The following is a 14,876-nucleotide window of genomic DNA, read 5'->3' as shown; positions in this document are numbered from 1 at the left end:
CTGAGATTAGCAGTCTAGGTGACTTAAGACACAGAATGGGAACCTAATGATCAATGTTCCTGTCCTGTGTCCTGGGACAGCTTATTGATGGCTCATAGGGTAGGACAGGGTGAAGTAGGGTTAAAGAGTTAGAGGGCTCTTAAGTATATTTATATTTCAAACTTGATCAACCTTGCAAGGAACAAGGTTGGAGATCAAGCACTCAGTGAAAAACCAGTGGACCAGTGATACTATCTTTGTAATTATAAATCTGTATTTCCATGTACACAAGCAGGTACAGGAAATGTCATCTTGTTTTAATGGAAGGATTCAATATAGTATTACCAGCTTTAAGGACTGTTGTTACAGCACTTTAAAATTAGCATGAAGTTAATAAATATAGCAACAGAGAATGTATAGAGCCAATATAAAAATGTGGGGACATTTTGGTTGTTTGGAGAAATGCAAATAGTTTATTTAGCTTTGTAAATAAAAAGATTAAACATTAATCTGAATAAATAGATGTAACATTAAAGGTGCCATCAACTTGGGGATCTTGGGAGAATTTATGCCTTCTCTTTGGGAACAGAGGCCACTGGTGGCCCTGACATAGGTGTCTCAGTAAGTAAAAAGCTTGAAGGAAAGGACCAGGCCTGCTGGGGAGGGTAGACAGAGACATGGATGATCTGGAGAATGGGGAGGGTACCCTGGCACCATGGTACTCATTAGGTGAACCACAAAGAATTTGCTTTTGCTTTTTTTTTTTTTCTTTTTCTTTTTTTATGATGCTGGGGAATCAATCATCCCAGAGCCTTGCACACGTTAAACATTTGCTCTACCATTGAAAGACATCCTAGGCCTGAACCACACCAGATTTCAATTGAGTCAACTTTTGTTTCCCAGTAATTCTGGTCAGGGTGATGGCTGAGGAGGAGGGCCTGGCATCTTTGAGCTACAAGTTCAATTGGCCCTCTCAGTTATGACCTGATATGAAGAGACATGAAGTTGAAGACACATTGGTGACCTGGGGAGATAGGTTAGTCAATGGTCAAAGCACTTGCTGGACTGGAGTTCATGTCCTCAAAACCCATGTGAATACTAGGTAGGCATTACTGACCACCTAGAATTCCTGAGCACTGGGAAGGTCGAGAGGGGAATACCCAGAGCAAACTGGCTAGTAAGACTGGTTGGCAGTGGAGACTCCAAGAAGATGTTCATGATGCCAGAGCTGTGATACCAAGGAGAGCTGCATACATGAAATGGTACTAGCCCAAGAAAGAGATGTATATTTCACACAGCAAAGCTACAGAGGCCAAGCCATGTAAGCCCTTTGGAAGCAAAGTCACAAAAGCAAGCTCTGGATTTCATTAAGGGATCCCATCTCAACAAATAAGGTGAAGAGTGATCAAGGAAGACGCCCATTGTCAATCTCAGGCCTCCACACGCACATGCGTACACACACGTACATCCAAACCCCCATACGTGCGTGCACACACCCCACATACACAAACACATACATAAGGAAAAGAAAACCCCATATCAGTAGTGACAAGAAAGGTGATTGCACCTGCCTCCTTTCTCCAGCCTCAGGGAGACAACAGGCAGGTGAGAAAGACCACCAAAGTTTACGAGTGAGTGAGAACACGAGGAAGAGGTGGAAGGAAGCTAAGGGGTGGAAGAGAGAGCGGGGCAAGAGAAGGAGACAGGAAGAGGGAGAGGCAACAGGCAAATCCAGAAATGGACCACAGAGCCTCTTCTTCCAGTGAGAGGTATTCACTATCCTTGAGGATGGGCATGAAATAGAACAGAGGCGATACCTGGCTGGCTCCATTCTAGATGACACTTAAGGACAGTGTGGCCTGAACCACTTTCTGCCTGTTTCCTTCTTAGAGTTTCTGCCCTCTACCAGCTCTGCCAACACTGGGATCCCTGCTTGCTTGGATGTGGTCCTTGCCGCTGGCTAGACCTGTTCTGACTGCTCCTTCCTTGACCTCTGGGGCTTGGCCTCGGGGCCTCTCCTCAGTGCTGCCCAAGTGCTTCTCAGTTGCAGCCTGGGAGTGTGGGCAAGTACCAAGGAGCCAAGTCAGTGCTGTGAAGAGACTGTGGCTGGACCACCGAGAACACTACAGAGCAAGACAGGGACACCGTGGAACCATCCTTGTAGTTCCCCGGGACTCCGTCTTCTGCCCTGGTTCTGAATACCGCCACAAATGATTTCCTGGCTTCAGGAACCATCATAAGAAGGTTAAGTGCTGGCCATAAAGGCCAAGGACCAGACTCATTCACTGAGACTTGTTATTTATTATCATGCATTTTGATACATCATGTATATATTATACAAGGTACAATAAATTAGGTAAGTTATATCGTATAGTTTGACACAGTAATCATACATAACTATACAATACATATTTATATAGATATTATCTAAGAATGTATTGCTCAAACAGATTGTTTATATGGTTTAATTCCTTAAAGTATTTACTTCTGAGAAACAACGTTGAAAATGAAGCATTACCTTTTTAAATATTCCAGACTCTGTAGACAAAGGGTCAGGTACCTCATAAGGGCCGTGAAATAATTGTGATTCTCCGCCCTGCAGTGTAAATTCCTGTGATTCTCCTTGGCTTCCATCAGGTATATCCAAAGGTCTTTATAAAGAGTGGAAACAATCATGTCAGTCAACCATCAAGAACACCAAAAACTGAAGAGATAAAGGCATACTCTTTATGTATATTTCCAACAAGCCAAAAATAACAAACTGTTCTTCAAAATCTACATGTCTTTGCAGATAATTGGTCGAAAACTCTTACAAGCTATTTATAAATCAATCTTGATGATGTTACTATATAGCTAACTGTATTCTTTTAAACCCCATGCAAAAACAAATCAGCATGGGTAGATACACAGGTAACTGTATGGGTAGATTTCTGGCATGAAGGCATACCATTTCATTTTGCAGTTTCTTGGTTGCTTTATTGTCATTGCTTTTAATAAAAAACAAAAACCACCAAGTGCGATGGGTCACACCTGCAATCCTAACACTAAGGAGGCTTGGGCAGAGGATTGCTAGGAGTTTAAAGCCAGCCTGGGCTACAGAGCAAGACCTTGTCTCAAAAAAAAAAAAAAAAAACAAGAAACAACAAATTCCTAAGTTTCTTGAACACTGGAAGTGGGAACTAAATCCCAGTTAGAAGATCTACTGGGTGTGTCCAACCTGTGGCCTGTGGGCATACTGACCTATGGCTATGAATGGCTGAACACAAAATCATAAACTTACTTAAAACATCGAGGGGTTTTTAGGCAATTTTTTGTACATCTATTGTGCAGTTCTCAAGTGTGAACTCTATAGATGGCAATGCTATCAAAAAGCTGGACACATGATGGCTATACCAGGACAAGATCACTTCCCAGAACTGTGAAATGTATCAGGCTTAAAAGGAATAGGAGGTGATGAAGGTAGAAACAGTGTTCTAGCTGATATCTAGAATGAGTCTAGAAAGAGTGTTCTGGACTGATGGTGCCTGACCCTCAACTTTTTTCTTTAAGCAACCTCCTACCATCCTCTCCCAACACACATTTTCCTTGCCTAGAACATTATTTTGCTCTGGCACCTATCCCCTACATGACCCATAAGCCACATTCAACCTTAGTAGTCAATCGTGGTTGGTCCAATCCTGGTGTCTCCATCCTTTCACCAGTAATTAATTTAGGAACATTCCATGCATACCTCTTTTGCTGATATTTCCGCATTGCTACATGTCTCTGTGACCTGTACACTGTTCGTATTTGGCTCTAATTCTTTGGCACAATTTTGACCAATGAGAGATGTGAGGGATATGTGCAGAGGAATGGAGGAAAGGTCTCCATTCAAAGAAGCCTACCTACAGGAAGAAAGAGTCCCCTTCCCTGAAGGAAGGGTCGTGTCTGCATGTGGTGAATACAATGGCTACCTTGGGACCATAGGAGGCATTAAGCACAGGAGAATAGACTGAAAAGAAAGCAGGACAGAAATATAAGAGCAACTGTAATATCTCCAAAGCTATCCTGTTAATGCCCCAATAAATGCTCCATCTTTAAGCCATTTTGAGTGGGATGTTCTCTGTTTATCGTAGTTTATAATTAATATGAGTTCATATATATCTATATTAACTATTTAGTTAAGGCTGGCATAAAGATACTAGAGCAAGATACAGGCTTTTAATGAAAAATACCAGTGAAGCAGACAGAGAATTAAAATTCATGGCCTCAGTGTTTCACAGAAGAAATAGAAACTTTAGTGGAATTTCTACAATGTGTCAAGGATAAAAAGATATATGGGGCAGTTTTAGAATTCCAGGAGATATAAATCAATGAGGAAATATCACCAAGAAAGCTACATATGAGAATAGCTGTTTTACTTTTTGTTTATTTTGTTTTTGTTTTTTAGTTAGAGTTTCATGTAGTCCAGGCTGGCCTCAAACTTGCTGTGCAGCCAAGGGTGATCTCAAACTCCTGACTCTCCTTCCTTTACTTCCTGAATCCTGGGATTACAAGATTACAAGCAGGCACCACGAGGTCTGGCACTATATGGGCATAATTTCTCGAAGACTGAGCATAGTGAAGTATCTTGTAATCAAACACTCAGGAAGTAAGGCAGAAGGATTCCAAGGAAGGATTCAAGGACAGCCTGGGCTATAGCGTGAGACTATGTCTGTCTAAAGGAAAAAAAAAAAAAAAATCTCTCTAGCTGGAACAAGTCTCATTCTGAACAAATTTATTTCATGAAACATTTTATACTATAGTTAAGCATTTATATATAGTATAAGCACTTATATATAGTATATATTTATATATTTCTACAGTCTGAAAGAGTGCTTTAAGGGGGATCATGAGTTCAAAGTCACCGTGGGCTATATAGAGAAACCCTATCACAAAACAAACAAGCAATCTAAGAAAAAATGCTTTACCTCTGAGGCCAGTCTTTCCTTAAGAATTTAAAGACACTGGATGGAGGCAGAGGCAGGCAGATCTCTGGGAGTTCAAGGCCAGCCTGGTCTACACAGCAAGTTCCAGGCCAGCTGGGGCTACAAAAAAAAAAAAAAAAAAAAAAAAGAATTTAAAGACAGTATATAGAAACCAAAATTCTCAGGAGAATTTAGATAACAACTGAAAAATACCTTGCAGCTAGGAAAGTACAAAGACTTACCAAAGACATGTCTTCGCATCAAGACCTAATTTCATAATTGTTCCACTACCTCTAACCCTCAATGCTCACCTGTCCTGCTCACAAATATGCCCAGAAGAATAGAAAGAGATGCTTAGAACTTGAAAATGAAAGGTTATTCTAGCCATCCTGGGTTCATAAATAGAGCTGGTAAGCCAAAATTGTATAGCTAGGCTGCTGTCCTTCCTAGTTTTCCTTTTTGGAGAAAAATACACGTACTTATCAAATTACCCAAGAGACCACAGGATGAAAGTGATCTCGTGTTTCCTAAGCTTTACAACGTCAGAGGTACGCATGCAAGAAAGAAGCTGTCTCCTCCTAGTGCATCTTACATCAAATGGTTCAAAGTTGGCAGGAGTGTTCTTTCTATGTATTTTGCTTGTGAGTCAATCCCTGCCTTCATAGGATCCTTTTTGCTTACAAGTAACACAGAGTCCAACTCTCAGAAAACCCATTAAAACCAAAATTGATTAACTCATAAAACAAGAGGAGCCACTGAGTAAGTTGAGTCACTGTATTCAATTGCTGTCAAATTCTGTGATATCTCCAGTTCAGGATGTCACAGAAAGGTATGATTTTCCTAGGGGATGACAGGACTATCTTCCTATATATCTCCCTTAGAAATGAAGAAATCTCCCCCGGAAGTCATTTCTTATGTGTCATCACACACCTGACCAGTCACTAGATCTGCTTCTTTGATGCTAGAGCCTGAAGGACAACACTGACTAGAGACTAGGTCTTTGAAAACTTTGGGGTTCTAGTAGGAAAAAGTAGTTGGGAGAGGTGGACATGGATGTTCTTCATCAGCTCCCAGCTTTATTTTGAAACATGTTCCCCATACTTCCTGCAACATTGGTAGAGACAGAGGTGGTGTATGTTTATGACTGAATCTGAAATATCAAAGTAGATAGAAACTTGTGTGAATTGGGCCTCATAGCATAGTGAATTAAGGGCACCTGCTTGTCCTCCTGACTTGCAGGGTAAACTAGCAAGACTTAGCATAGATCCAAGGGTTGATTCTGTAGACTTGGAATCTTGATCTCCCAGGCTCAAGATACACATGGCCCTGGAGTAGGTTTTTGATCAGTGGCCAGAAGAGGAAAAAGAACTACCATAGGAACTACATAGTTTCAAGGAGGGTCCTGGTTCAATACCACTTTGAAATAGGAAATGCTGTTTATGGTATACCTAATACCTTCTGACCTGCCCTTGAGTGAGGCTGAGGCCGAGGGACAGGTGACTCCCCTTTCCTTGTGACCCAGATTCAGGGAGGGTGGCTGTGCACCTGGCCACACAAGTTATCATCTCACTGTTTATTCCAGGATTTGTGTATGGGGTCAGACAAGGTTATGTGCCATGTGGGCTGAGAGAGTATCACAAGGAGAGCTCAGCCTGAGGGCAGATTTTTACCCGACCCAGATGCTCCTACCATCCCATAAGTACTCCCCACTTCCTCTGGAACATGTCAGCCGCAGAACTCCTAAGCACAGCATATTTATTGTATAAGTGTTTCTCCTAAAATACAACTTTCATGCTGTGGATGTAGCACAGTGGTATAGTAACAGCCTAAAAATACAACCTTCACAATGTATTATAGAAAGAATAGGTTTGGGGGCTGAAGAGATGGCTCATCAATTAAGAGCACTGGCTGCTTTGCAGAGGACCTGGGTTTGGATCCCAGCACCCATATGGCAGCTGACAACTGTCTGTAACTCCAGTTCCAGGGGATCTGACATCCTCTGCTGATCTCCACAGGCATTGTTCAACACAGGTCCACTTACATACATGCAAACAATACACTCATATACATAAAATAAAAATAATTTTTTTTTAAATCATTTTTAGCCCCTCACAAGGCGAGCTGATTTAGGGTGTCCCGGGCCTGCCATTGCTCCCTCTCCTGTTGCTGGGTGTGTCGGCCTGCACATTTGCTCTCCCTTCTTAGAGCTTGTACATGGTGCATGTCAGTCTTAGACTCATAAGATGGCACTTGTTGACCTATTTGCCTACATGAAATATACATACACATGGCTTTATCTGTTTCTGTGTGAGAAATACTGAAGAAGAAAGAATACTTGTGAGATTTTGTGTCTTGTAGTTACAGAAACCAGTGACTTTTAAGGACATTGCTGAAGTTCACTCAGGAGGAGTAGATGACTCTGAACTCTGCTTGGAGAAGTCTATACAGAGGAATTGTTGAGAAACTATATAAATCTCATTGCAGGGGCTGGAGAGTTGGCTCAGCGGTTAAGAGCACTCACTGACTGCTCTTGCAGAGAACCAGGATTTGAATCCCAGCACCCATATGGCAGCTGACAACTGTCTGTAACTCCAGTTCCAGGGGATCTGACATCCTCTGCTGATCTCCACAGGCATTGTTCAACACAGGTCCACTTACATACATGCAAACAATACACTCATATACATAAAATAAAAATAATAAAATGTTTTAAAAGGAAAGAATAGCTTTTTGGACCTGGCAGAGCAGGAGGTGCCATCATGACATGCTTCAGTCTCCCAGTGCTGGGATGAGGGGCGGCACCACCGTGCCTATTCTCCATACTTTGGAACTTGCTTTTGGAAAGTTGAGTCCCGTGTCACAGATCTAGATTTAGGGTCCAGGGAGTTAACATTCGTCACAACAAGGACTGAAAGGTTTGGAACCTAAGAGTCAGGACGTCCGCCTATGGCTACTGGTCAAGCCGCACAGGTTTCTGGCAGGTTTCTGGCAAGACTCTAACACTACCAGGACAGCTGGGGCAACAGGGAGACCTTATCTCAAAAAAAGACCAAGAAGAGAAAAAAGTTGGGAAGAGGGTTGTGTTGCAGGGAGCACAGGAGAGCTGGAGGGTGGGAGTAGAGGGTGGATATGATGGAGATATATTATACACATGTATAAAATTTTCAAAGAACAAAATTTTTAAAAGAAAACAATATACCTTTTTAAAAATTAAAGTGCTAGAGCGTCTCTGAAGACCTTGAAAGCAACCTGAACCTTACAGTTCTTTTGCTTCCTATACATTTGCTTCAGGTTTTCCTAATATTGGTGGCCACCATCAGCTTGCTCCTAAAGAATTTCTTTAGGTGTAGCCTAATATAAAACAAGTTGGGTAAATTTCTTTATCCCATAATTATTACTTCAGAGGTAATATATATGTAAAATAATAAATGAGGGGAAGAGGGTACATGGTAAGTTTTGGCTGTGGGTAGACCGGTGCTGTGCTGCCATCTATTGTTTAAACATGGATTATTAGTATGTTCTCCTGAGCCTTAATGTTACTGAAAGTTGAAAACAAAGTTACCAAAAGGTGCCTCCATGTGCTCCAAATTTTTTCCCAGAAAGTACTTAAAACACAAGATACTAGAACCACTCTTTTGAATTAAGGCACTGATTACAAGGCTTCATAAGTTTATTAGCTCTGGGGGGGAAAGACAAAACTTAATTTACCAACAAATTACATTTGTAGTCTCTATAGTATTTCTTTAGTTCAACTACTAAATGGCAGGAAAAACTATCTCCTGAGCACACCCACTCAAGCTGACACTAGACCCTATTAGATTACGGACAGGCATCATCAGATAATCCCAGACCTGAAAAGGCCCCTGCTGACTACCTGATGCAGCCCACTCATTGCAAAAAGACAGTGGCCTGTGAAGCCACACAGCTGACAGACATGCTGGTAATCTGTGTGTGCAGAACTGGAAGTTGGGCTTTTGGATGAGCCTCCAAAGAAACATCTAATGACAATATCCAGATAGAACTATGTTGATCTGACATTTAACAAAATTAAAGGAAAGCCTATTCCCCTTACAGAACCAAAGGTGTTAGAATTACATAACGGGCTTTTCTCTTGAAAGCAATGTTGTCTTCATATTTATATTTTTCTCAACTGACTAAAGGATGGAATATAACAACACATAGTCATGGATTTCAGAGGAATGCCAGGCTAGCCATTAGGTGGCTTAGCAGTTATTTAACTTCTCTAAGCCTTGGTTTCCTCATCTGTGGTAATAATCAGACCACAAAATGGGGATTAAACTAGGAAATATTCCTGAAATGGCTGCTCAGGTTGGCACCTAGTAGGTCCTCAACAAGAATCAGCTATATGTGAATGAATTCCAATTTCCTAAATAACTTATAAGGCATCGAGTGAGGAGGCATGTTTATCAGAAGGCATATCTGAATGGAAATTGCTTTACAGATCACCTAGTGACCAAATCACTTCATTTGCATACGAACTCAGGGAAGCTTGGAGATGTTCAAGGTCAAGAGGTTAGTTACTGAATTACTAATGATCCACTCAACTCCTAGACCTAATTTCAAATTCTCAGCCACTGAGTTTTTCGATAATAAAATCTCCAGTAAAATGTGAGAATAAATACAATTTTTATGCTTATTCGATATTTTAAATTTTAAAACATTCTCAAAGTTTCAGCTATATAAAGAATGCTACACCATCAATGCAAGTGCTTCCTGTCAACAAACAGTAACAGAATGCCCAAACTGCCATCTAGTGGTTGCACACACATGTCAATCTATTTGTCCTTGGTAGAGTCTGTGCAGTTCTTTCCTAAAAAGTAAGTTCCAGAGTCAGCCAGCCTTAACTCACCGATTGCCTCCTTGGCACAATGACATAAACTACAACTTGAAGGCTAAGAGCCATCTCTTAATGTGATAGGTGAACAGAAATGTCCAAGTTTCCTTTATATCTGGCCAGTACAAGGCAGATCACCTCTCCAACCAAGGCTTGGAACTTTTGCCCTAACACTGGTGAAACCTAGTCTTTGGGAGCTACAGAATCTGTGGAACTTGCTGAGCTATCTGCAGATGAATACTATGTAAACTTTGGTTGTTTGAGAACATGCTGCATGATTAACCAACTATGAAACTCACTCAGACCCAAGCTGGGCTCAGCAAGGTTTGTCTGTTAGTGTGGGTCCTACTGCAAAGAATGATCCCATTCTAGACAAAAGCAAAGAGAAATGGAGACTGAGGAGCACACAACCCCAGGACCGTTACCCAAAGCCCCCAGGGAGTTGAGGAACTCAGAGGGTGTCTATGCCTCAGGGAAGGGCTCTGTTTACCAAGAGTCTTGATTTCTTGCATGATCACACATGCTCCAGAGGACCATGCCCACCCCGCTGCCTCCAGTTTCTCTGTACAAGTTGGACAGGTTTACTTTGCATTTGCCAAAACAGAAAAGGATTTTGATTGCTGGAAGTTTCCTTTTAAGGCGGCTCAAATTTCTATAACCTAATGCTAGCAAAGAGAAAGTGTAGCTTTTCTTTTGACTGCATGTATACTCTCCAAAGAAAGACTAGTGATTTTACTACACTCATAAGTAATGAATCAACAATGCAACAGTATTTCAAATTGCTCTTTTTTTTTTTTTTTTTTTTTTGAGACAGGGCCTCCCTGTAGCCCCAGCTGGCCTGGAACTCACTATGTAGACCAGACTGGCCTCCTGAGTGCTGAGATTAAAGGTGTGCCCCCTACTAAGCCTGGTTTTAAACTGCTATCTTTAAAAACAAAAACAAAAACATTTTATTTATTTTATTTATGTGTGTGAGAGAGCATGCAGATACATATATGCCTCAGCACATGTGTGAAAGTCAGAGGACAACCTTCAGGAGTTGGTTCTCTCCTACCACTATGGGATCCAGGTACTAAATTGAAGTCATCAGGCTTGCTGGCAGCACCTTTGCCCTTCTGAGCCATCTCACAGGTCCCAAATGCTCTTTTGTAACACAAAACAAAGCTACTGACCATGGAACAGGCAAGGAGGAAGAAGCCTGGCAAAGCAGGTTATAGGATCAAGGACAGAGAGATTACCCTTCAAATCACCAGAGGCAGCCCTGAGGTGTCCTTCCTGAGCCCTCCTGCTCCCATCAATTCACCTCTGACCTCTCGTCAGGAACCCTCTGTCATCCTACCTACATGAGCTTGCTTTGAGAGACATTACAGAAACAGCCTCATGAGAACCCTTTGGCAGACACATTGTATGGTGTCCTTGTTTGAATCTCCATTGCTGTGACAAAACACTCTGACCAATACCAGCGTGGGGAGGAAAGGATTTATTTGTCCATCTCCCAGGTCACAGTTCATCAGGGAGCCCAAGGTAGGAACTCAGGGCAGGAACCAGGAGGCAGGAGCTGGAGTACAGGCCATGGAGGAACACTGCTTACTGACTTGCTCCCCTGACCTCTGCTCAGCCTGCTTTCTTCTGCAACGCAGGACCACCTGCCCAGGGGTGGCACCACCCACAATCGGCTGGGCCCCCTCACATCACTCAACAATCAAGAAGATGCCCCACAGACATGGCCACAGGCCAGTCCCATCCTGTGTTCCAGGAATTTTGCTACAGGTATTTTGGCTCCTTTATGATCATCAAGGGCTATTACTCTCATCTGGAAGAACAAAATCCTAAGGGGATTCCTGCCATGGCATAAGACATCCGTCACCTTACAAATGCTCAGTGAGGGATTCCTGGATGAGTGAATACAAAGTCTCTCTGCAAAGACAGGCTGACTCATGGCTCTGGCAGCTGCTTGCAGAGCCTGTTTATGTTTAGGAGTCTCAAACACTGTCAAGATAAAGCTTTTGTTCAAAAGCATGAGAGTTACATGTTAGGCTGTTCTGTCTGATACTATTTTCCAAAAGTCTGTGGGGACATCACAGGCTTTGAAGTCGACTTTATAGCATCTTTAATATGCATCATCTGCCTGTTTTATTTACCTTTGCTCCACCTTAGCTCACTAGTCCAAGATGACTCATGCCAATGACAATTAATAAGAGTCTCTGAAACTCTAGGGCCCCTAAAATACTTGGCACTGCAGTACCCTTCCAGACACTCAAGAATCATCTTCCTCCCTTTCTGCAAACATTACTACTTTGATACATTTCTAGAAACAAAATTTCAAAAGAAATTGTGACTAATCCTTTATCAAAATCTTTTAGTGTTTACTATATTTCTCACAAATCAGACACTCAGCTTTCCTCCCGCTGTGCTTCAGGGGGTTAGAGACTACTCAGGATGTGTTTCCATGTGGGGCTGGAAATCTTAGAAACTACAAGTGAGAAAGGAGTCCTTAAATATTACTTAGAAGACATCTTGCCGCCAGGTAGAACGGCTCATACCTTTAATCGCAGCACTGGGGACGCTGAGGCAAGAGGATCACCTCAAGTTTGAGACCAGCCTAGGCTGAGGAATAAAATGCTGTCTTTTGAAAAATAAAATGAAATACACACACATACACAAAAAGACATCTAAACTATTCCCACACATAATAAGGTACTTACAGTAAATTTTTTATCATCATTTCTTTATCTTTAGTTCTTTTTTTTTTAAAGACAGAGTCTCCTCACAGCCCCAACTGGCCTAGAACTGGCTATGCAGCCAGGCTGGCCTCAATCTCACAGACATCTGCCTGCCCCAGCCTCTCTGCCCCTACCTCAGCCTCCCTGCCTCTGCCCCTGCCCCTGCCTCTCTGCTTCTACCCCTGCCCCTGCCCCTGCCCCTGCCTCTGGAGTGCTGGGATTAAAGGCGTGTACCGTGACCACACCCAGCAATCTTTAGTTTTCTGAGGTAACACTTACGGAGGTTCGTTTGTTTTTTATGTTTATTTGTTTTTTGAGAAAAGATCTTGCTATTTAGCTGTGGCTGGCCTAGAACTTGCTATGTATAAAACAGCTGGCCTTGAACCTGAGGCACTCCTCTTGCCCCTGCCTCCTGAGTCCTGGGATTACACGTCTATGCCACCAAACTTAGTTGCTGGAGGGTTTTGGGTGTTTTGGGTTTTTTTTTTTTTTTTTTTTACATGTTTTCCTAATGTTTCAACATTCCCAACTTACTCAATTTCTAAATACCTGACAGTTGTTCAACAGTTAGTATAAAATGGCCAGTAATTAGTACATAATTTATAATTGCCTGAATCACATCTTTGGCTTCTCGGATCCACCTGTACCAAGGAGGTCAATTCCATAAGGGACCAGAGTTGCTCAAAGGGCCTTTGGTAGTGACTAGACTTGGACTACATCTTTTGGTGGTGACTAAAATTGTCATTTTCCTAACGAATGAGTCTGATTAGTGCCTTTAACTGATGCTGTTATGAAAGAAATTTTTAATTAAAAACATTTTTAATTAAAAACCACTTCTAATTAAAAGCCATTAAGGCCTCATGAGGGACACAGATTTGCTGCGTGAAGAAGACGGGAAGCAGGAAAGCTGACTGTGAGTCGGGCTGATATTGAACATCTCCGTTCTCCTGAACAGAAAAATCCTATAGGTGCAGAGGCAAGACAAGACTGTCACAGCGTCCCTACTCTCCATGTAGTTTAATAAAGCTGACCTTAAAGAGATGCTTTTTATAGGACTCAAATGTCAGGTTTAAATACCCCAACCTATGGGATCCTTCAGTAGTGCTCTTGTACTGACCAAACTGACCCCACTTTGGACAAAGTAGCCATCTTAGAAGCTCAGCCATAGTGTGTTTCTAGCTCCAGGATTGTTTCCAGAAGCCCTGATCCCTTTCCCCCTTTCCTCCCAGGAGAATGCTGCGGCGGTCACTTGCTCTCTAGACATATAGAAAACAAAATTATTATGCTATGACTAACTGCTGATTCTGGCTTCTGTAACTTGCTTGTTTTGCTATTTTAGGGCACCTTGACACGTAGCCTGAGATCCCCCTCTACCCTGTTATCCGGGGACCACCTTGTCAACATTCCTTTTTGTGGTTTTTAGCTTTCAAAGGTCCCCTTTCCTCTCCCTCCCCACTGCAGCACTCTAATCCCATAGGAGACTGCAGTCCAAGCTAGCTTGAATGAAATCTTTTATCTCGATCTGAACTGAGTCTGGTGGTCTTCCCTCAGTAGTCCCGGGGTCCATAACACTCTAAGCTCATCCCTCTCTTCCTCCAAACTCAGACTTCCTTTTTTAAATTAAACAAGAAGTTTGTGTGTCTCTGTATCGTGTGGTGTATGTATGTGGTATGTAGTGTGTGTGATGTACTCATACATGTGTATGGAGGCACGTGTGCTGGTGGGTGCCTGGGCAATCAGAAGAGGATATTGGGTGTCTTGCTCTATCACTGTCCATCTTATTGGCTGAAACGGAAGCTAGGCTGGCAGCCAACAAGCCCCAGCAAACTTCCTGCCTCCATTCCCCACAGGGATAGGGTTACAGGAGCATGATGTCACACTGAGCTCTTTTGACTTGGGTGCTGGGGTTTGAACTCAAGCTTGCACAGCCAGCACTCTTACCTACTAAGTTATTTTCTCTGCCCTCAATAGGGTTGCAATTTGTTACACTGTTTATATGTGGTAGCCTATTGTTTGCCCCTTTGTGATCCTTGGCTATCAAATTCCAGCAAATCTAATTTAAAAAAAAATCACTCCTCCAAGGTTTTCCTGATTACAAGAGATCTTGTGCTTCTTTACCCCTTAACCATGCACCTTGTTTTCCTAAAGACAGGTTCTCACTACGCAGCCCTGGCCGCCCTGAAGCTCACAGAGATCTGTCTTCCTCTGAAGTAATTAAAGGGGTAAGGCACCAAGCCCAGCCCAAACCATTTACTTTGTATTAAAGGAAATTCCACTATACAGAGTTGTGATCCAATTTTTTTTTTTTTTTTGGTCTTTTTGAGATAAAGTTCCAGCTGGCTTAGATCTAACTATATAGTCCAGGCTGGTCTT

At 42.3% G+C, this 14,876-nt stretch overlaps 1 protein-coding gene across 1 annotated transcript in view; it reads right to left on the bottom strand.

The window, feature by feature from the left end:
• Positions 1 to 14,876, bottom strand: part of Crybg1 (crystallin beta-gamma domain containing 1) — a 215,123-nt gene that overhangs the window by 129,719 nt on the left and 70,528 nt on the right. The window contains exon 2 of the mRNA XM_008850301.3: positions 2,498 to 2,630. Coding sequence (XP_008848523.2) covers positions 2,498 to 2,630 — 133 coding nt within the window. The remainder of the gene's footprint in view (positions 1 to 2,497; positions 2,631 to 14,876) is intronic.

This window comes from Nannospalax galili, unplaced genomic scaffold (assembly GCF_000622305.1).
Source record: "Nannospalax galili isolate Female #2095 unplaced genomic scaffold, S.galili_v1.0 scaffold324, whole genome shotgun sequence".
Lineage (NCBI taxonomy): Eukaryota > Metazoa > Chordata > Mammalia > Rodentia > Spalacidae > Nannospalax > Nannospalax galili.
Note: the sequence above shows the minus strand (reverse complement) of the source record. Positions and strands in the feature narration are given on the sequence as shown.